The following is a 22241-nucleotide window of genomic DNA, read 5'->3' on the forward strand; positions in this document are numbered from 1 at the left end:
CTGCTCCATTCTTTTAGTTTTCATGTGTAGAAAGAAATCTCAGATTGCTATTTTCCATTCTGTAATTTCCTTTGCAGCTTCTGGTGCCAGGGAATGCGAGTCCTCACTACTTGTGATGTTAACACAGGCAATTAAGGCAGCCAAGTTAGCTCATTTTTTTTTTCCTGTCCTAAATCCAAAGAAATTAATAATTGTTCTCTGACCTGATCAGGTGTGGGTTGAGGTGTGGGGACACAGAATTAGAAAAGTACACGTATGACTCTCTTTCAATTTAATTTTACCTGCCAGTGGGAAAATAACACAATGAACTCTTTTTAAATGATAGTATTTGGCAAACCCCACCCTCAAACACTGACAAAGAATTGTTTTTATCAGTTCTAATACCATCTTCTGTAGTTCACTTTTTTTTTCATGTGAAATTAGGAAAGCAGATCTGGAGTTATGTGAAATGCTGAGTACTATGTTTTCATCAGTATTTCTGATTAACACAACAGGAATATACAATTGATATATTTTTCGCCCAAACGTGGTATGACAGACGTCTGAAGTTCAACAGCACTATAAAAGTGCTCAGATTAAACAGCAACATGGTTGGGAAGATCTGGATACCAGACACATTTTTCCGAAATTCCAAGAAAGCTGATGCTCATTGGATAACAACTCCTAATAGGATGCTCAGAATCTGGAATGATGGCAGAGTGTTGTACACATTGAGGTAAGTATACCTGATTTTTAATTTCAGTTTCTCTAGGGAAAGTCAAAGAGAGGTCCTGTGAAATCATATTATTGGTATTAACCTGAAAAAACAATGTTTTTTCCCTATTTACTTATGCATACAACCCTGGAAAGGAGAAATATTTACAAGATACTACATGCATGCAATTTGTTTTATATTGGCACAGTGGAGTTTCATTTCTTCCTGTAGATTGTACTACCTTGCTCCACAATAGTCACTTTCCTATACTAAAATGAATACAAGCATTATTATAGTAATAAAACTTCATTTTCAGGTATGTTTTATTATTTGTCATTGGTTTGATCTATACTGCCTTTTACCTTTTTGTTTGGTTAAACTGATGAATTTAAAAAATCCTTGAATTAAGTGGGTGGTATAAAAGGAGGTATTTATATACATCAAATGCACCTTATTCTTAATTGATTTCAGTTTAGCTAGTTAAAGCTCAACTCTGCAAAAGCATTTCATTCCTCAAATATCTCATGCAAATAACGATTATAATTTCAGAGTTGATCATTTAAGATTTAATCAAAAACCTACAGGTATGCCCAATTCCACTAAAATTTTCATGAATTTGAACTTTATATGCTTGTCTCCAGATTTCTCAGTCATACGTATAGTTTTTCTTTTGAGACCATTTACCTTTAAAAACTATTTTTAATGAGTTAGTTATGCATATGCCTACATTGAAGTGTAACATATGCAATATGTAACAATTCAACTATCATATTTCCAATGACCATACTTCCTCAATATGAAAATCCTAAGTACATTTTTTTACATATATAGTTCTATGTAATATGTAGATAAAGACAGCATTTGTTCAAGAGAATTTATAATTAAAAAAGAGAGTACAGAGTCAAAGATGCTAGACATCAGACCATCTGAGTTTTAGGCTGCATTTTTTTCCAAGTGTGTTTTCTGTTCTTGTTTTATTGGGTTCCAAAAATAAAGTTTTGAAGAAAAGTGTACTTATAATTTTAAGGAACAGATTTGAAGGTTTAGTTAAGATAACTTTTCAATGTTTCAACTGTCTGAATTACAAAAAGGAGTTTTATTCCATAGTTATTTTACATTCAATATACATTGCATCACCAGAAAAGATAAGAGAATGATTGGAATTGAAATTCAGTGCAAACCAAAGTTAGTCTGATAAAGAATATACTAGGTCCACTTTTGAAATGTTAAATTTGGACTTGGCTTCACTACTGTTTGTTTGTTTGGGTTTTTTTTATTTCACTACCTTTGCCTTCAAACCCCTCATAATTAGAAAGACGCATATCTAATGGAAATTTGAAACTGTTATCTGTTATTAATGTATACTTAGCTGTTCTGGTGAGTCAGAGTGAGTGTCAGTAAGGATTCAGCCTGGATTGATTCAGAAGTGAAATATGAAAGTATGAGATCCTGTCCTGAGTAGAAGAGAGGGCTGATTTTTCTCAGTAACCTCATCCCAGGTGCAAGGACAGTACATCCTGACCCGCAGGAAATCAGACAGAGTTAGCAGGCACAGGGTACAGGGGTCAATACAAAGCTATTGACAATACTCAAACGTGAAAAGAAAATGTGCGAGAGATGGAAGCAGGGAGAGGTGACCCAAGAGGAATAAAGTGATGAACACACAGGGATAGGTTTAGAAAAGCCAAAGTTCATCTGGAATCGATTCTGACTAGGGACACACGAAGTGTTTCTTCACATATTATACCCTCAGCAAAAGGGAGACTGAGGAAAATGTGGGTGCATGGCTTAATGGGTGTGGGGATCTTGTCACAAAGGAAGCAGTGAACATGCAGCCCACAAAACTCTGTGCTTGGAGATGTTCAAGCCTGGATTGTGCTTTGTGCTGGGGAATGACTTTGTTCAATTCCTCAATAGAAAACAAATAAAAACACACAGTAAATCTGAACCTATCCTAAATTCAAACAGTGTTAAATACATTCACCAGAAAGAAAGGCCATATCAAAGACAGCTTAGCTGGGTTTTTTGATCCATACTATGAAGATGACGGAAAATAGAAAAAAGTGCACTAGTATTACCACACAGAATCAGCTCTTTTACTGTGTCACAAAAAAACCTCTCTTAGTTTCAAAGAAAATTAGATTTGTTCCTAAATCTTTAATGCAGAAAAATTTCCTTTTGGCTTCATTAACTTGCACACCTCTGCATACGATAGTGTAAGACTCGGGGAGTCATTTGCACACGGCACCTAGATGCAGGAGCAGGAGCCTCAGCCTGCCTCTCCACTAGCTATGAAGGTAGTCTATACAGCTTTCTTGGATGCAGATGTCTAACTCTGGACTCCCATCCATCATTTCCGAAATAGAATTTTTGTCCCATAAAATACATTTCCCTAGCACATTATGGAATATTGTGACACAGAGGTCTGTCACTGGCTCATGAGATGACCTGTATATCTACTATACAGTTTTGCCTGTCATGAGTAATGCTGGCATTTCAAATGCATAGGAACAGAACTTTAATACCTGATTCTATTATACAGTCCAGAAAGTAGGTGATCAGGGCCTATGTAAACAAAAAAGAAACACTGTTTATCAGCAACCATGATGTCATCCTTAATCTGGAATATCCAAATTAATACATACACATCAATAGTTTATTTTTACTTAATATATATATTATATTTTCTTGTTTCATAGTCAGGTTTCATATTAGTAAGATTTTTTTTCTGCATGCTATGATGTAGCTTTATGGACAAACTTCTCAAGTGAATTCTGTATATCCTGATCCATTTCTCCTCAGGCTGACAATTGACGCTGAGTGTCAGCTACAGTTACACAATTTCCCAATGGATGTCCATTCCTGCCCCTTGGAATTTTCAAGCTGTAAGTAACGTGCTTAGAAATATCCCTTTCTGACCCTCAGTGAACAGGTTTCTATACATTTATATTTACATAATTAGAATCAGTGAGGGTTATGTTCTTAATTAGACATAGTTCAATGGGTTTGGTTTGTTTTTCACCTTATTTCAAGTATGTGAACCATACATGTCCACAAATACTTTTTGAGGAATGCTATATAAAAATCTTACAATTTCTGTAACCTACGTGATGAATTTTTGCTTATGCCTTAGCATAACATTAGAAATATTTACTTTCAGCATCAATGTGCCATTTCCTGATACTTTCTCTCTGCTCATAAGCATTTTACTCTTAGCAGAAGTAAAATTTGACATTTTGCAGTCAGGGCAACATGCGAATCCTTGGTTCAGCTGCAGACTTTTGGGCCATAGTTAAAGGACAGGCAAAATTGCATCCTCTTGGTGCAAAAAAGGTGGAAAACTCATTTTTGAAGCATTTATGTCAAGTAGTATTTTAATTTATAATAAATAAAATATGACATTAAGTAAAGGCATAACTAAATAACTTGAGAAAAGTTTATCTATCATTTACTTGCAATATGCTTCTCTAGTTTTTTCCGGAAATAGGAAATAGTATTTTTACTCCCCAAAGCAGACTAAAACCCTAACAATAACCATGAAACAAAGCATTCTGTATTTTCCATTGCAATAAGATGGCTACCCAAGAGAAGAGATCATTTACCAGTGGAAGCGCAGCTCAGTGGAAGTCGGAGACACCAGGTCCTGGAGGCTTTACCAGTTCTCCTTTACAGGATTAAGAAATACAACCGAGGTGGTGAAGACTACTTCAGGTAAGAAAAAGGGTCTCTTTACCTTCAGATTCATTCAAGATTTTATTAATGTCTTTTAAGTACCTATGGAACCATCCATATTTTAGTATTTCTGAAGGAGAACTCACAGAAGGCAAAATAAGTTGTTGTCTACAGTCCATTCTTTTCCTACAAGCAATACCTAGAGTAGCCAGAGTGGGCATGGGTACGTACTATTCTGCTTCAGTGTAGAAAACAGCACAATTTAGCCATTAAACGATAATCTGATATGGATCTGAATACTTTACAATCCCCTTCTAACTTCCTTAAGTAGACAGTAGAAATGAAATCGGAAGTCCCAACTTACAGCAGCTCCAAGTTTATTTTGTCCCTTAAAAGAGGGCACATCCAACTCCCATGAAAGAGAACACCCTTATAAATCAGAGACTCGGATAATTTTCTGGTATATTTCTATCTGTTTGGAAAAAAGTCATGGAATTTAAAATGATAAATGAGGAAGTACTCAGCGTTTCATAAAAAGAGCAATGTTAAGCCTACTAACTAAGCAGGAAAATACATTCTTTTAGACATATATATTGTTTTATTTCTCAGTGGAAAGAAAATCAGTGAATATGAGAAAAGATGTAAAGAGTAATTGCATATTAATATTCTTGTGTGGGCACAATATCCCTTGTCTTTGATTTCTTACTATAAAGAAGAACAGTAAAATGAAAGCAGTTTTTCTTTTTAGGTTGCTTTTGATTTTTACTTTATTTTTCTGGCAAATATATTGATTTAAATTCAGACAACTGTGTTAATTCTGCCTTCAAAAATATCCCAATCCATTTTATTTTTAAAAGGTCAATATTGCTGGCTTATTCAAAAGGCGAGTGAGATACACTAGAGTTGAGAGTAGCCTGCTGTGCCTTACACTGGAGTGCAAACAAAAAGGCTAAGAACTAATTCAAGTTCCAGCTCCTGAATCACTGCACATTAAGCACCAACAACATGTTTAGTCTTATGAGCAGGGAAAAAAATGGAATGAAGCCTCTCAGCTGTAGCCATATTTGCCTTATGGCACCTTCTGCCATTTAATTGAGGAAGATATTTAGTCGGCTATTCAAGAAAGCATTTGACCTTTCTTATTTTCCCAGGAAAATAAAAATGAAGGTGCACAAAAGGACAAAGGAGCAGTGTGTGTGTGAGCCATGGCTGCTAATAACCACCATTACACATGATGTGATGGGATTGCTCTCAAAGCAAAAACTATAAAGAGCAACACATTTCACCTCAGACTGCTCCTGCAACAGCCAAAGCACAAAAACCAGCAGTGAACCTAAGCATGGTCTAATGCTTCATCCTGCCCAGGTCAAAATGGAACTTTTTTTCAGCCTTAAATCAAGTTTCTTTTATTGGCTCTGTTTTTCCTTTCCTTTTCTGCTTGAGCCATTCTCTAATAAACTGTTCTTTTGAACAGAGATAGAAAGTAATAAAATCTTAACATGCCACTGATTCACCGTCTTGCACTGGTGAACTGAAAGTCCACGCTGATATTCTGTTAAGGGGAAGAAAGTGCATATTGGAAAACAAGTAGTAGAACACAGAAAGCTAAAAGATACTTTCCCATGCAAAGAAAATCTTATCTTTTTTCAGGGGATAGCCAGTCAAACTTGTATTACTCACCTGCAGTACTATCATAATATTGCATCAGTAGCATTTGATATGACGACACACACACGTCCTCTTAATTTGATTTAAAAATAATTAGCAGCTGGCATGCACTTTAAAGTGCAGCACAGAGTCACTCTAGTCAATACTCAGTTGCTAAGAAGAAATGCTAGTGAAAGCTAGTCAGCCTGCTTAGCTGCTCTCAAAGACCCGCTGAGGTTAAAAACTTGGAAAAATGTCCTGGGTACATATTTCTTCTGCTGTAGTGATTTTATGTTTGATTTTCCTTGCTCCTCACATTTTTATGACCACAGATATACAATAAAGTTTGATCTGCGTGTGATCTAGGTCCAGAATTTAAATAATTATAAGGTAGGAAAAAAACCCACCAAACTGGGATTGTCATGAATTTGGTCTATCTCCTACAAATATTTTGCTAAAAAGCCTAGAATGTTCATTGCTTACCTAAGTGCTTTATTAGCATGCTGGGAACTATATTAAGCCCAATATTCTTCAGCCAGATCCACATTCTACCTATAATTATTCTCTTACTTGAACACATTTTCAACAGTTTCAACAAAAGAAAAATTATATCACACCACAAGCAGCAGTAATAAAGAGAAGAAAACCAAAAATGTTTGCTCTAGCACAGGATTTACTTTTCCCTTCTCTGTATTCTCATCCAGTATTGCACAATACATTTTATTCAAATGAACGTCAGTTCTTATTTTGCTTTAAAAATTATTCTGTATCTAACTTCTGACCTTTCATATTCAGTGTGGATTAAAAATAAGAAACAAATTAAGTAAGAAAACAGCACAGCAAGTCCAACACTTGTCAATCATATCAGCAAATAATGTCCTTTGCTTTTTGAATGTCAAAATAAAAATATTACATTATAGAGCTTAGCTGGAATCACATTATAGAACAAAATGTGTTTATTGGTTAGGATGGACTTCAAGGCAGTTTTTCTAGACAACTCTCAACTCAGATTTGACTAGCAACAATGGTAAGCTTTAATTTTTCTGATTGTTACTGCAATAATACTGACAGAGAAGTATAAGATTGGCACGATACAATGCAGAAGTAGATGACACTGATCAGTGAATATGTTTCAAGTTGAGAACAGGAAAATTTTACTCCTATTATAAATATTCTTGTTATCTGTCCAGAAAGAGAGCATCAGGGAATATTTTTACTTATAAATTATTTATGATTTTTTCCATTTAAACTCTCCCTTATTTTCACTCACATGAACCACTGTTTAACATTACTGTACCCATTATTTGAAACAAAATACAGGAGCAGTTATTTAACTTTTGTATACTGCCATTGTACGAAGGGTTACAGATAATTCTGTGAGTAGGAGGGAGATTTTTATTATGGTGGTAGTTTACAACAGTTTGATATTGCTGCCAGGGAATAAAACCAGTTGGATGCAACTACCCCTCCATACATTTTTGAAGGTTAATTAATAACAAACACTTATCAAATATGAAAAACAGACTTTTCTCAAATAATTCAGATTTTTATATCTGTTCAGTCGTTCATCAAACCACAGCAATTAACGAATATTTGCTAAAGTTGTAACTGTTGAAAAGTTTGTTCACTGAAAGTAATTACTCTACATCTCAGGATCATGTCTTCTAAGACAAAAGATATAGTACAATTTCATCCTTCCCATACCTGTTGTATACTCCACATTTTCTCATCCAAGTTCTTTAATTGTGTGACAAATGAGTATTTATAGATGCATTTATGTGACTGCCTATTTTTAAACTAATTCATAAGCTTATTCAGTGAGCAGGCTTTTTGGTTCCTGTAGAAAAGAGGGACAGAGGTCTCTCCTGGAATGGCTAGGAAGGACTTAAGTCAACTCCATTCAGGTCTCTTCTGTACTGGCTGTTTCAGCTCTTGACAGCATCCCAAAAGACCTGAGAAATCTTGCACAGTTGCCTTCCCACTTTATTTTTTTTCATCGAAACATCACTGTGTTCATCATCTGTTCGGCAGCTGTTTTTTTTAAATCACCATGGACCCAGTCCTGTGACAACAGAGCAATAGGAAAATCCACACCCCCTCAACAGTATTGGCTGAGGAGCAGGGAATTTAACACAAATGATATACCCAACAAGAAAGCCTGTGGACCCAACTGATATATATAATTAATATCTAGTTTCGTCCTGTTTTTCTGCTCTATGCTTGGTTTTGACCACAATAAAAAGGATCTTTCCAGTATATGCGGCAAGTGCAGTTGCACGTGAAATACGTTTCCATAATGTTAGAATCATAGAATCACCAGGTTGGAAGAGACCCACCAGATCATCGAGTCCAACCATTCCTATCAAACATTAAACCATGTCCCTTAGCACCTCGTCCACCCGTGCCTTAAACACCTCCAGGGAAGGTGAATCAACCCCCTCCCTGGGCAGCCTGTGCCAGTGCCCAATGACCCTTTCTGTGAAAAATTTTTTCCTAATTTCCAGCCTAAACCTCCCCTGGCGGAGCTTGAGGCCATTCTCTCTTGTCCTGTCCCCTGTCACTTGGGAGAAGAGCCCAGCTCCCTCCTCTCTACAACCTCCTTTCAGGTAGTTGTAGAGAGCAATGAGGTCTCCCCTCAGCCTCCTCTTCTCCAGGCTAAACAACCCCAGCCCTCTCAGCCGCTCCTCATAAGACCTGTTCTCCAGCCCCCTCACCAGCTTTGTTGCTCTTCTCTGGACTCTCTCCAGAGCCTCAACATCCTTCTTGTGGTGAGGGGCCCAGAACTGAACACAGGATTCAAGGAACGGTCTCACCAGTGCCGAGTACAGAGGGAGTTGTTAGCTGCTGCAAGACACCTTGGAAAGGGCTTGACATTACACAGTGAGAACTGCCAAGCAGCAGCAACAGAGCTAGGACTGAGGACTGAAGGGACACCATTCACCACTTTGTCGTTAATGCAAAAAAACATCCAGAGCCAAAAGATTCCTTACCTCTACTATCTCTGTCATGGTGGCAGGCTAGATCTTTGTGGTTTAATGGGAAGGCAAAACCCCCACTATTCCTGATTAATCAACATGTTTAAAATTCTTACAGATTAAAAGAATCTGACTTTTCTGTTCAGGTTTGTACCTGTAGGCATTCAAATTCACTTGTTTCCAGCTAATCATATAAAGAGTTGAAAGGCTCTTTCATGATTATGTTTTATCTTTTGCGAGGAGTTAAAGCCTTTCTTAAAATTCCAGTGACACTAATTCAGCCCTTTTATACTCTCAGTTTTTCCTAGACTCAATGTCAAGTATGTCAACCTCAGCAAAGTGAAATCATAACCGTCCCTGAAAAGGGTTGTTGGGGTCTGAAACCTCTTTCAACACACCCCAGGATAACGTCCCAGTTGAACAAACACTCTTGAGGGTCAAGTTTATTTTTCTGAGTTTGCCTTTTTGAAGGTTTGCCATTATCTGAAAGCACAGCTTGTTACTGTTTAAACTGAGCTTTAGAAAGGTCAGGTAAGGATAAAAAGGATTAATATACAAGTAACCAGAGAATAATGGATGATGTGGAATCTTGAAAGCATTTCTACTGAACCTAAGGCAGGATAATTGCAAAAGCACAGATGTTGTGGTTATAACAGAACAGTGGCTTTAAGATTTTTTTTTTTTAATTTAATAGCAAGTAAAGAATTAAATATTTTTGGAAATTTAAATTATTTTAAAATAAAGAAAAAATTAACTTTGAATGTTGTTAATTTTATGATAAAATCACCAAATTAACAGAGAGATTGTAGATTTTAAATACTTTCCTGCAATTAACTGAATATACAAATTTCAATGAAAATATATGAATAGGGGAATGAGAGACATCATAAGAACTGATGACTTTGAGACACAAAATACGTCAACATCATAACTCCCTTTCTCAATTCCTGTTTAGTAATGAAGTCATCAAACCCCATCTACTGATTGACTTTCACAGAAACAGTTGCAGCATCACAAGAGAAAAATCACTGTAATTCCACTCTGCAAACGGAGCTAGACCTAATTGTAATGAACTGTGGTTAGAAATCTTTGGTTCGAAAGGATGAGAAACAATGGCTTAGAAGTTAAAGAACAATATATATTCACAATTATTTTAGCATTAAAATAAATCTGAATATTAAGCATTTTTAGAAGAGTATTCTTCACAGCGAATATGTTTAAATTATTGAAATAAATACATGTTTTATCGTGCTGTTTAAATAAGTAAACATCAAGCAAACCTGTGATAAGCTGGAAGGTTCCTGAGCATTTTAGCCTTTTGGCTGCAGAACCACAGAGTGATCTCTGTAACCTGTTAACTGCTCAGTACAGTCCTGATGGGCAATTTCCTCACTGATATTTCACTTCTATACCTTTGTTGCATTCAAAAAACATGCTTGTAGTACAACAATTTTAAGATAATTAATTTCAAATTTTTTCCTTTGGTCTCAACTTTACTCATCATCTTCATGCCCTTTCAGTAGAGAAAACCAAAATGGTTAAGGGTGTTTGGAGATGATAACAGCTTAATATTCCAGATGTCCATACTCTAGGGATAGTTCATTTGAAATAAGTTTAGATTTGCTTGAGGCACATATATACCCTAAATAATAAATATATGCCTCTAAGGTTGTTTTTACACAGTTAAATCCCTTCAGTTTAGAAGTGCAATTTCTAGCTTCTTAATCTCATGTCATTACATAGCACTTTTAGTAACCTACTTCTCTCAGATGCTGTTTTGTTGGGGGAAGTTGTCACTGTGTTTGAATAGACAGAATTGAAAGGCGGAGTGGAAGACATAGAAGTCTGTGTAACAGGAGTATATGAGTCAGGCAGCATTGATAGGAGCAAATACTACTCAAATCCAGACAAATATCCCATGTAAAAAGCAAATGAAACTAATTTAACACCATTAAGTTTAAACAGATTTTCCCAGGGAGCTTTGATGTGAATTTTCTTGTATCAAATAAAATAGGAGAAACAAAACAAAAATAGGCTAAAGGTGTTAGATGAAAATGTGTACAATACATAAAAAAAATCTAAAGCTGTCTGCAGTGCCTTGTGATTATAAAATGTTCTTTTTACAAGTTTAGACATACATTATCTACAATTCCATAAAATCCTTCAATAATGCTGACAAACATTCTCACAGAGGAATACAGTAGCATAATGTTAAGCATTGTAGTAATGTTCAAATATTTGTCATCATTTTATGTTTCACAAACATTAACTCCCTCATTTTCATTGTTAAAAGAAATTTTAATTGTAAATAATATGTGTTTTAATATCGCATTCTTAAACAAGGTGTGATTGTCCTGATTTTGATGTACATTATAGAAGCTATAAATATACCACTTATCTCAGAAAAATGATGCAGTCTATTAAGTAAGTTCTTTGATAGTCTCAGGAAGACTGCATAATTAAGGCTAAAGAGCTGCAGGATAAAATTTATGTAATAATACTTTCTTGTACCTTGGCCTACATAAGAGAACTTTAAAATATTTTTAAAGATTTAATGCACAAAGTACCACAACACCCTTTGTGTGTCTTAATACTAATGAGTAGAAATGATCATGAAACTACTCAGCAAACTGCTATTTGTTCTTTCTTGCACATAGTTGTAAGAATCGACAAAATGATCAGAAAACGTTACTATTGCAAATAGGATGTTCTTGTGGATTGTAGCTCAATTTCTTCTCTTTTATTCTTGAGAATATGAGTTTGAAGACAAAGTAGGCATACTGCATAAGTAATGATCAGGGTACCAGGTTGCTCCTGTTCTGTGAGCATGCATGTAGGCTAAAAAAACCCAAACAATCCTCTTCCCTTGTGCATCTTCAAAAAACCTACTACAAGTTCACACCCTGTCCATTCAAATTATGGACGGCAATAACTATGTGGCATCACTCGATATCCTTTCTCTAGTATACAAAACATACAGTCAATAAAGAACTGGTAGTGATTTCTTAAGATTATTGTCTTCTATTATCCAGTAACGTTTACTTAAAAGCAAACCAAATTTGAATACTTCCAACCACCCTTGTAGTTTGCCAGAATTTCCATTCTTATGTCACTGGAGCAAACCATTCATCTGGAACAGAGCTGTTAGGTTGCTCCAGCTGCGAAATCACAAAGCGTAACAACAACCTCTTGGAACTGCATATCTTAACTTTGTTGTACAAGTGCAATAGCAGCAAACAGGGCAATTCATAACAACGTACTGTCAGTCTGGCTATGTTTGCTCTAGTGCTAGGGACTTGAGCTAGAAAATAAGAGCTCTTGAATAACTCTCACTGTTTGTTGTTATCTCTGTTGACAAGAAAAGCAAAGAATTTAACTAGGAGAATTAATTACTAATGAATAGTCCAAATATTAAAAATCCTCTGTGAGTCAGAGGAGAACAGTGAAAGAGAGGAACACTCTGAATACTGGAATATGAAAACAGTACATTTCTCTGAACTTATGAACTGGTTCATTTTATGCACCAATCTCTCCAGTGTCGTAGAGAGGAAAGGTACCACGATATCATCTCACAGAGGGTATGGCAACTTGTGTCAGTACATAGTCCCACCGGCGGTGGCAGGATTATAAAAGGGCTCTGTAATGACTAAGACTGTTGATGCTGAATGTCCGACTAGCCAGCTGATCTAGAATAACCCAGCTGGCACGTCATTAGAGGCGACAGTGCCTATTCTATGCAAGAGGGTGAATCATCTTACACCTTCAATAGTTACCACAGTTCAGGTTATGTTCCAAACCAACTCCATACAAAAGCAACCACAGGCAGACATTCCTCTGCTGCATTTGTCGGCTTTGGTGACCACCTTTCCTTCATTAGGTAGCTTTACAATTCGCCATACCACCTAAATGTAATGCTGGGCTGATAAGTCTAAGAAGCTAGGAGGAAAAAAAATCCCTACCTGTTACCTCTTTCTCTCTGGCTCATTTCATTCCTAGTGCCACATCCTTAAGAGTCGAAAATGGATTTTTGTTTCCTGGTGTGATAAGAGATTTTCTTTAGTGACAATTAAATAAGAAAAATGTATAGTTCTGTGAGCAGAAGGTCTGATTTCTTTTAGATTTGCATCTCATGGCAGAATTCTTTACTGTCTAATGAACATCTAAATGCCAATTCAAGCTTTTTCAGCAGCTGAAGCATTCCTCACAGGTGTTCTCCAATTCATTCATCTGGAATCTAACAGGAATCAAATCCATGCATTAACTTTTATTGAGAGGAAGAGTGTATGGAGTACCTGATGTTGTGGAAAACAGCAGGGTACCACTATACGATGGTCCCTCGAATCCCTCTACCTGTCCTTTTGACAAATTCTTTCTTAATAGTTATTTTGAAAATTCTGTCTTAAAAGTTATAATTGAAAAATATTTTCAGAAATATAGAAAAGAGGCCTGAGATAAGATAACCTTGATTTCTCTCAGAGGAAAAAGAAAAAAGCAATATGCTTCTCTAAGTTTTAACAAAAGCTTTAACAGTACCATTTTTGAGGCTAATAAAAAGGCTATTCATTATTTGTTTTATTTTTCATTATATTTCACAAGCCACTGTAATTCCAAACCCCAGATGGAACTCAAGCTCTATGAGCCAAAATATTCCAATGACAATATTGGGAACTAAACTGAAATCAGGAAACAACTGAAACAATCTGAGAAGTATCCAGCCTAATATTTGTAGCTTGAAGAATTTTGTATGAGGTTTCTCTAGAAGACTTGAGAACAAAAATTTTACATAGAAACGTTCTTAAAGTAATATTTGACTCTATCACCTCTGAAAATGAGGAAGTTCAGCCCAAGTAAAAGTTTTTCATATAGAGAGCCTACACTAAACGAGGAAGCTTTATTCCACCTGTATTAGCTAAAATCAGAGAAAAATATATGATAATTGTTAATAAGCCTATCTCAATGCACCCATGCACAAAACTTAAAATACAATATAAAAATAAATCTAAAGGGAAAAGTAGCCTTTCAGAAAAGGGCAATGAGGAATATTATTTTTGATATGACGAAGCTGTAACTCTGTAATTCATTTGTAGAATGCAAGCTTATAGGATAAAATCTCTTTTTTTTCTAGATATAATTTCTTTGATAGCGTAATTTTCATCCAAGATCAGGGTTGCTAGCTTATAGTAGCACAACTAAAAAATAAAAAAACTTGTTCATATTGAGACCTGTTTGGAGGGCTTTGTTTACACCTGTGTTTGTATTTTCAGACATTCACTTTGCTTAAAGTGGTGTTCACATAGAGTTGTCAGGATTGAGAAACATGGAGGAAATTATGCATGTATTTTTCAGAAACTACCATCAGTCTTCTTTCGAACTTATTGTACTTATGCAAATAATAAAATGTCTAAAATTCATCTGGCTGGGAACTGTCAGGATGCAAATTGAGAACACTGCTTTCATTTGCATGGAAAAACCTGAAAGTTATGACAAAAACCCAAACCTCCAACTTCTCCTTTCTATTCCACTGAAGTATTTCAAATATTCTCTTGGCTCTAGCTACTCTCTCTCCCCCACCTGCCGTATGTTCATACGAATGGCAAAGTGTTTGCTAGGCAATGGGGCCAGCAGATCTGAACCAGAACAGAAGCCTGCTGCTGGGCACAGAGCAGTGGAGGAGGAGTGCTGCATCTGCCTACTGGGAATGTTGGTTTCTTGATGGAAACTGGTTGGAACTTCCATAGCCACATGTCTCCCAGGAGACTCATGGCCCTCTTCAAAGCGAAGATTGTTTTGTTGGGTGTCTTGTAATTTTATTGATTTGACTCTTGGCTTTTGAGCGTCCTTGTCTTTTATGGCATCTGAGGTAACATCACTACTGACTGTCTCATAGAGACTCTATAACATGCTACACCTACAAGATATGAACGCCCAGTGCTTCATTTTTGCATCCAACCTATCATCTCAATCCTTTGCTGGTGCCTAGCACCAGTTGCAGCCTTATCTCTCTATCGAGTCACAAACAAGAGCCAAACTTCTGAAAAACGAGTAAGAGACCTTACAGAGATCTGGCTTTCAATGACTTCATATTACATCACCAAGGTACAGGGTACACTTCAGGCTATGTGGAAAAGCTCAAGCCACAGTTCATTCACCATAGTCCTGTGGGACTGCAAATGTATCCTCCTCTGCATGCCACAAAGTGTTTTGGGTCCAGAATTAACAGTTCATTTTTAAAAGCTTTCCAGGACATATTTTCAAATGTTATAATAGGAAAGTCTTTAAAAATGTAAGCTGTGGGATTTACAGTGTTATAACCTCATTTTATGAAGAAAAGATTAAGAGGTTGCACTTCCTGGTCTGAAAACATACAATGTGATGGTATTCACCCTGCAACATGGAATGGAGATTCCTAGGGGAATCTGCTTTGTTGCAGCTCTAAATGTTATCCTGAATACATTTATTTGAGAAACAAATAGTTCTTCATAGGTCTCCTCTCAAAAAGAGCAAGCCATTTAAATACCTCATAGGATTTGTACTAGAGTGATTACATACACCTAGAAGCTTTACCTTTATCCCTGTGAAGCCGGTAACTGGAACTTCAAGATGATATCTGTCATCTTTAAAGAGTTTTTTTTACATCCTAAGCTTGATCTGTTTGACTTCAAATGGCAATACTGGTTATAAATTATTCATGATTCATAGCTGTTTCTTCAGAGACATGATCTTCAAACTAAGCACCCTCTTCATCTCTGACCTTCCCTTCAGGCCTGTTGTACGCAGACCCATGGCCTGTCTTACTCTTGCTTTTGGTATTAAGTATCATTTTAAAACATGATTTCATTGTTTATAATTTTTCACTGTTTCTGTCTCTCGCTATCTACTTTTTAAACTCTACATTTATTTACCATTTTAACCATAACTTAAGATTCTTTTTCTTCAGTATCTGTATTTCTTCTTGCTTTCTGATTTTAAAAATCATCTTCCCCCTTTATAATAGCTAAGGAGATTCTGGATTTGACAGTTACTTTTTCTTTCCTCCAACAATTTTACTTTCTACCTTATGTCAATAATATCCTGCTAGAAAGCTCAAGAGCTTAAAAAGACACCCAAACACATTTTTGATAGGAATGGTTGGACTCGATGATCCGGTGGGTCTCTTCCAAACTGGTTATTCTATGATTCTATGATTTGCCATCTACTTTCTTAGCATATAAATAACTGCTGTATTAGAGCTAGTTTTTTCCATTTCATTTCTTCACCAATCACACCTTAGACTATTTCACAACACCTACTTTTGCTAGTGGATGTTTCTGCTGTTATATGCTAGCTGTGCTTGTGAACAAGATTAATTTGCACATTGCTGAAGATTTGCACCTGGCTTCTGCAAAACAAAATGCTTAAAAAAACAGAAACAATTTGGAATTAGCACACAGAGCAGGCGTTATCCTCAAGCAAATCAATAGCTGGAGAACAATGTTACTGTTTACTTCTCAAACATTAGTCCATAATAGCCTTTTCTAGAGGAACATCTCAAATTGGAAAACAAATACATTTGTGATATTTTTATTTCAAATTGTTCTAATTAGTTATAAAACTCCACCAGTATGACTCTGAATATTTTATTTGTGATAAACATAGATGTGAACTCTAGAGCACCTTTTTTTCCAGGTAATTTGGCAATTTCTTACAGCAATATAATTGTTTTATCTACTTAAGAATATGAAACAAAATGTCTCTGAACATTTCTCAGTGCAAAAATACAGTTTTTAGAGGTAAACAGCTTGCCTAGATGTTATAGTATTTAAGTATGTTTCAAAAAAATGTTAGATGTTTACAAAATGTTGACTAAAAAAAACCCCTAATACACATTTAGATTCTTCTCTGAAAACATATTCTGAGCTCTTATGTGTAGGATGTATGATATTTTAAAAGCTTTTTAAAAGACATGTATGACTATGTAATCTTTTACTAAGCTCAGTTTGTGATAAACTAATTCTAGAGCTCTCAATGTTAGCAGTCACCAGCTTTCTTGAGGCAGATGCACACCTTCTTAAAAGATGTGCTTTAATGGGAGTGCCCCACTCTGATACAGCCATTTACACATACAGCAGGAGAATAATACAGCTCATGTGGGAGAGAATGTACCTGAGTGAGACGGCATGTACTATTCAGAAAGTAGGCCGGCAACAGTTATGTCTTTACTGAGACAGAGAAGGCTGTTCTTCCCATGCCTTGAAATGACGATGCAAGATAAAGAAAAATATTTTGATCTTTTGAGCGATGTACACCTCTATAATAGGCAAACAAAACATCTTTCTTCAGGATTCCTATATTTCAGATTACAAAACTGATTTGAGTTGCATTTGTTCTCTTAGGTCTAAAGTTACTCTTCCAACTACTCCATATTGTCTTTACTCTCGTATGGGGAAAATTGACAAGTCAAAATTCTGGTTAAAATCTATGAAAAAAAGCTTAAATATATGTATGCAGACATGTGTAAATTGGCATCATAAAACAAACATTCTCCAAAATGAGCAGACTCTGAGCATGGACTAACCATGAGAAGCTTCCTTCTCCTTAGTACTCTAAGAAACCAGTGCTCCTGTCAGGTATATGTTTCTAGGGATCATTCTACCAGTGTCCACATCTCAAAAAAAGTAATCATTCCATTTATAAACAGTAACATGGCAATAGATGTAAGAATTAAAAAAAAAAATTACTCAGTCCATCAATGAGGAGCCTTGATGCTGGGAGCCCTGTGAGCAGCCACAATTGAATGAATGTTCAAAAGGGGATCAACCAGAATGAGCAGAAAGAGCAAAGTGCTCACTTTCTAAGTATACGTATGGGTCACATATTTCTACACACAGATAGTGAGGTTACTGTGGTAATCGCTATTACAATTTTTTAAGATAAACCAGTAGATACTAGATCTTCACAAATAGTTACTAAGAACATATTCTTCTCCAGACCTCCTTTCTCCTTACGTATGATAAACATACATGGTTATGTTCAAGGCTCATTCAAAAGCAGCAACTCCTCCTGATGTAACCGGTTTGCATCTTCATCTGCTAATGCAGATGAATACTGAGATATGCACAGGAATTCCTACACAAGTACTAGTAAAACTTAAACAAGAAGTTAGCACTAGAACCCAGATTAACAAGGTGTGTGAACATCCTCTCTTCCTACCTGCGTATCTGCGTCATTGTGCTCAAAGTTATCTTTCGTTACTGAGCTGCCCTAGCTCTCTGAAGCCTCTGACGTTTGGTAGCTGATCACGCTGAGCTCTGAAGAAAGTTGGGTTTGATCTGTATTACTTTTGCTGCCTAATGTTTTGCCTTCCAGGATCTCATACCCAGGTGACTCTTGGTCTTTTCTTGGTTACTTAGCTTGGTTTCCTGGGGGTTTGAAACTAAATATTCACTGATGAAATCTTCTAAAATATTTAAAGGAAGCCAAAAATAAATGGAATTGAAGTAAAAAGAAAAAAAAAATAGTGCTGCAAGTCAAGAAATAAAGCATGTTGTGTTCCTCCCAGCATCCCTCAGGCTTTTTGTTTATGGTACTGTCTTTCCAGTAATCTCCCTGTGCATTCAGTGGAAGTGAGATGCTGGTGTTTGAGTGGTACTTTCTCATATAAATATTTCTTCTGCTGGGGGTCAGACAGAATGAATCTGTGAAATCTGTGGCTACCCTGCAGAACATTGCCTCCATGCAGTCATGCCCTCTTTGCTCTGGAGAGGAAGTGGAAGAAAACATCAAGTCTTATTGCAGCCTCAGGTTATGCAATACTGTGTCCAGCTCTGAAAATAACTGGAAACAACAAGATAAAAGATTAAATGCACTGTATCCTCAAATTCCTCTTCTCTCAGAATGAAAGGCTTTCAGAGCAATTCCAGAATGACCTTTGCCATGCAAGACAATTCATAAAGATGTAGAAGCAAATCTGAGAAGTGGTGGTTTATGAGCTGCCTTAGTCCTGCACAGTCATTTCAGAAACCAGGACATGCACAAAGCTCATTAAACAGTACTAATTTCAAGGGAGTTTTCTAACATGTCTGCAGGACATACAAAGGAGCTGAGGACACAGGATGCCTGACTGTGTCAGGCACAGTAAGATTTCTAACAGAACAGCACCTCAGCTGGTTGCGTTGCCTGGAAATTGTGGCTCTCCACTTTCTTACTTTACTTGAGATATCTGTCTTCCTCACATTTTCTAAACTCTCTGTTCCTATTTTCTTTCACATTAAGTCAAACAGTGTATTTAGAAATCTAGCTGCCCCTAACCATTTTGAGATGAGATGTTGAGCTTTCATCCTGCATTGATGCTTTCTAGAGAGGAGGAGAGTGGGAAAGAGAGCAGAAGGTTCCATAATTTGCAGATTATCTACACAATGGAGCATAACAGTTCACTCACAGCAGTTGCAACCTACTACATCATGCTGTTGCCACATCTGAACACTAATCCTGCACACTAAAAATCCTCCTGTGTTTGATAATGCCAGTGCTGTAGCTTAGCTGCCTTCAGTTGTTTGTAATTGTGTTCTAAACTAGGAAAGGTTCAGTAATACTCATTTTCCCCTTGAACTTCTAAAATACACAGATGGATACTCAGAAAAAAAAGCACCTATTTTTACTGTGAGTCCCTTAATACATTTCCCCATACTGTCATTTTTCAGCAACCAAAAATTCTCAGGGTAAATCTTGCCCCTGTGAATTCAAAAGGAAGGTGGGAATAACAGTAATAGATTTTAATTACTGTCTAGTGTCATTACATTCTTTCCTCCTATAATTAGAAACTAATGAGAAGTAGAATACATTCTGTCAAATGAACTGAGAAAACAGCACTTCAAGTGGAATGAGTGGCCAAGGACCAAACAAAATCCAGAACTGTCAGGCAGAAAGTCATGTCGTACATAAAGAAATTTCATTTGCTTGGATGGTTGTAATGATTCATCTCATTTTGTAGGAGTTTCATCAGCTGGCATTGTCATTTCACACAAACAAACTAATTCCAGTTCTCTTCTCCCTGCTCCCACAGGAAATCAAGGTGTTTGATGTCTGACAGTCACACACAGACATACACGTTACTCTTTAAGAACAGGGGAAAAAAGAGAAAATCTCCTTCCATCCGCTGCCCTCTGCCCTGCTGTGCAATGTAGTTAGGGTTTATCCTTTGCAATGTAAATTAAAAACCAGGCTTGCGGCTATCTGAATCCCAGAGATAATCTTATATATATGGACTTCAGTGCAACCTTTGACAAAGTCTTAATATTGTTTTACCTCATTACATAATCAAGCTACAATCACGGCATAGAAATGGATATTTAGAATTGGGGTGAAGTCACTTCGCACTGTATCAGCAATGACTGTGTCTGCCCCACTCTGTAGGTAATGTACAGGCAGACCAAGTGCCAACAGTTAGGCAGACAGTGGCACCACTTCCAAGTGCTCCCAGTCTGCTGCAAGCAAACATCTACAATGCCATGGCAGATAATCTTTCCTTCTTTGCCCTAAAGGCTAAACATTCACTGTATTTTATTTCACGTTATGACTTCCCTTTGCCACAACAGTAGTATTTTGCTGCTAAAACTCAGAGGGAAAGAGATTGTCAAACATTTTTGAAAAGGAAGAGGCTTCATTATTTTGTGAAACTGTCTGCCCTTATGCAGTCTAAAAACGAGTAAGTGAAAGAACAAATAACTGTGAAGGACAGAAACAATGAAAAGGGCATCTGGCAAAGTATGAGATCACAGAATCATAGAATGGTTTGGATTGGAAGGGACCTTAAAGATTATCTAGATAATGAGAAGGTCTCATGATCAGATATCTGAGGGACACTATTCTTTCTGATCTTGCCTTTTCCCCACAGTTTTTGTTTCTGGCCATACACACCAATAAATACGTACGTATGAGGTCATGATCAGCACTGTGATCAATCATGTGTCCTATCATTACGACAATTCACTCACATGCCCAGTGATCAAATACTTCAGCCAAAGTTATTTTCCTGGGACATATGTAAAAACACATTGCACCTGAGAAGCTAATATCATCTCTTCATGTGATAAATGATGAGTTTTAGAGGCACTGTTTCATCAGTGCTGAAGCAGACTTAAGAACTTTCTGATTTGTTGGAAGAAGGAAAAACCCCTCAAAAATAGGTCACCTTAGGCTTTATACTAAAGAATAATTTGAATAGGTTAAATCTGAATCCTCATAGAAAATTGTGTACTTAGAAAGAATATTAGATTTTCCTCATATTGCCGTAATAGTGCAAGACATCCCACTGAACCGCATTTTCAGGCTGACTCAGTACCCTCACCAAGACAGTAAATGCCAGCACAATTCCAAATATAGACCCCGTCAAGGCAAGAAAGGAGATGGGGACAAAATCTAAATGAAGATGCATCAAGACAAACACACCAATCTTAAACTATTTACATGATTTTTCATCCTAGATTAGACTTGCACTGTACGATGTAGTCCACAGTCTGACACTAGCCTGATTTGGGAGAGAGAAGTCTTGCGTTTTCCTGCCTTTCCTGGGGGCAGTAATCTGCACCCAGCCACTGCTGAGCAGTGCACACCCCGGAGCTCTAGCATCACCTGTTTTGACAGGAAAGAGAAAAGACTTTGTCCATATTTTACCACTCCTTTTTTTTTTAAAGAAATAAATATTTCTCCACTTGTAGCAGTTTTGGGGTAACCCTGCTGCCCTCCAGCGTGCCAGAAGTGGAAGAAGGACATACAGTGTGAAGGAAATTAGTTGTTTCGCAGGCAATGCTTCACAAGCTTACTGACTGGTAAACATTTATTATTACAGAACATCTGTGTAAAAATGGGACCAAGCCTCACTCCTTTTTAAAGAAGAATGAATTTAGGATTCTCTTGGTCCTATTTTCTATTATTTTTATAGTCAGTACTGGTCCGGTAGGTTGGGATTTTAAGAGCTAGAGAGAATTAAAAGTTCATTTGGATTCATTAGGATTTGGGTACATAGCTCCAGAAATTTAAGGCACTGAACTAAAACACAGCAAGACGCAATAATGCCAGCTCTAGTGGAATAACAGATGTATTTCCCATGTTCTAGAAATCTGAATAGTACAGACTTAGCCAATGAACCCTTTGGGTCCAGCATCATCTTGTTTTACGTGTGGATACATCATGAAACAGCTGGTCAATGATCACAGCCTTTTAGTTCTGTTTAAATATTTTAGACATTTTTAAAAACTGTTCTTCGCCCAAATTCA

The 22241-nt window shown here is 36.7% G+C and overlaps 1 protein-coding gene across 2 annotated transcripts in view; it reads left to right on the top strand.

The window, feature by feature from the left end:
- The window catches only part of GABRG2 (gamma-aminobutyric acid type A receptor subunit gamma2), a 60996-nt gene that overhangs the window by 25589 nt on the left and 13166 nt on the right, over positions 1–22241 (top strand). For both annotated transcript variants that reach the window (XM_069869049.1, XM_069869050.1), the window contains exons 4-6: positions 495–715; positions 3497–3579; positions 4268–4405. In XM_069869049.1, the coding sequence (XP_069725150.1) occupies positions 495–715; positions 3497–3579; positions 4268–4405 (442 nt within the window). The remainder of the gene's footprint in view (positions 1–494; positions 716–3496; positions 3580–4267; positions 4406–22241) is intronic.

Source organism: Phaenicophaeus curvirostris, chromosome 15 (genome assembly GCF_032191515.1).
Source record: "Phaenicophaeus curvirostris isolate KB17595 chromosome 15, BPBGC_Pcur_1.0, whole genome shotgun sequence".
Lineage (NCBI taxonomy): Eukaryota > Metazoa > Chordata > Aves > Cuculiformes > Cuculidae > Phaenicophaeus > Phaenicophaeus curvirostris.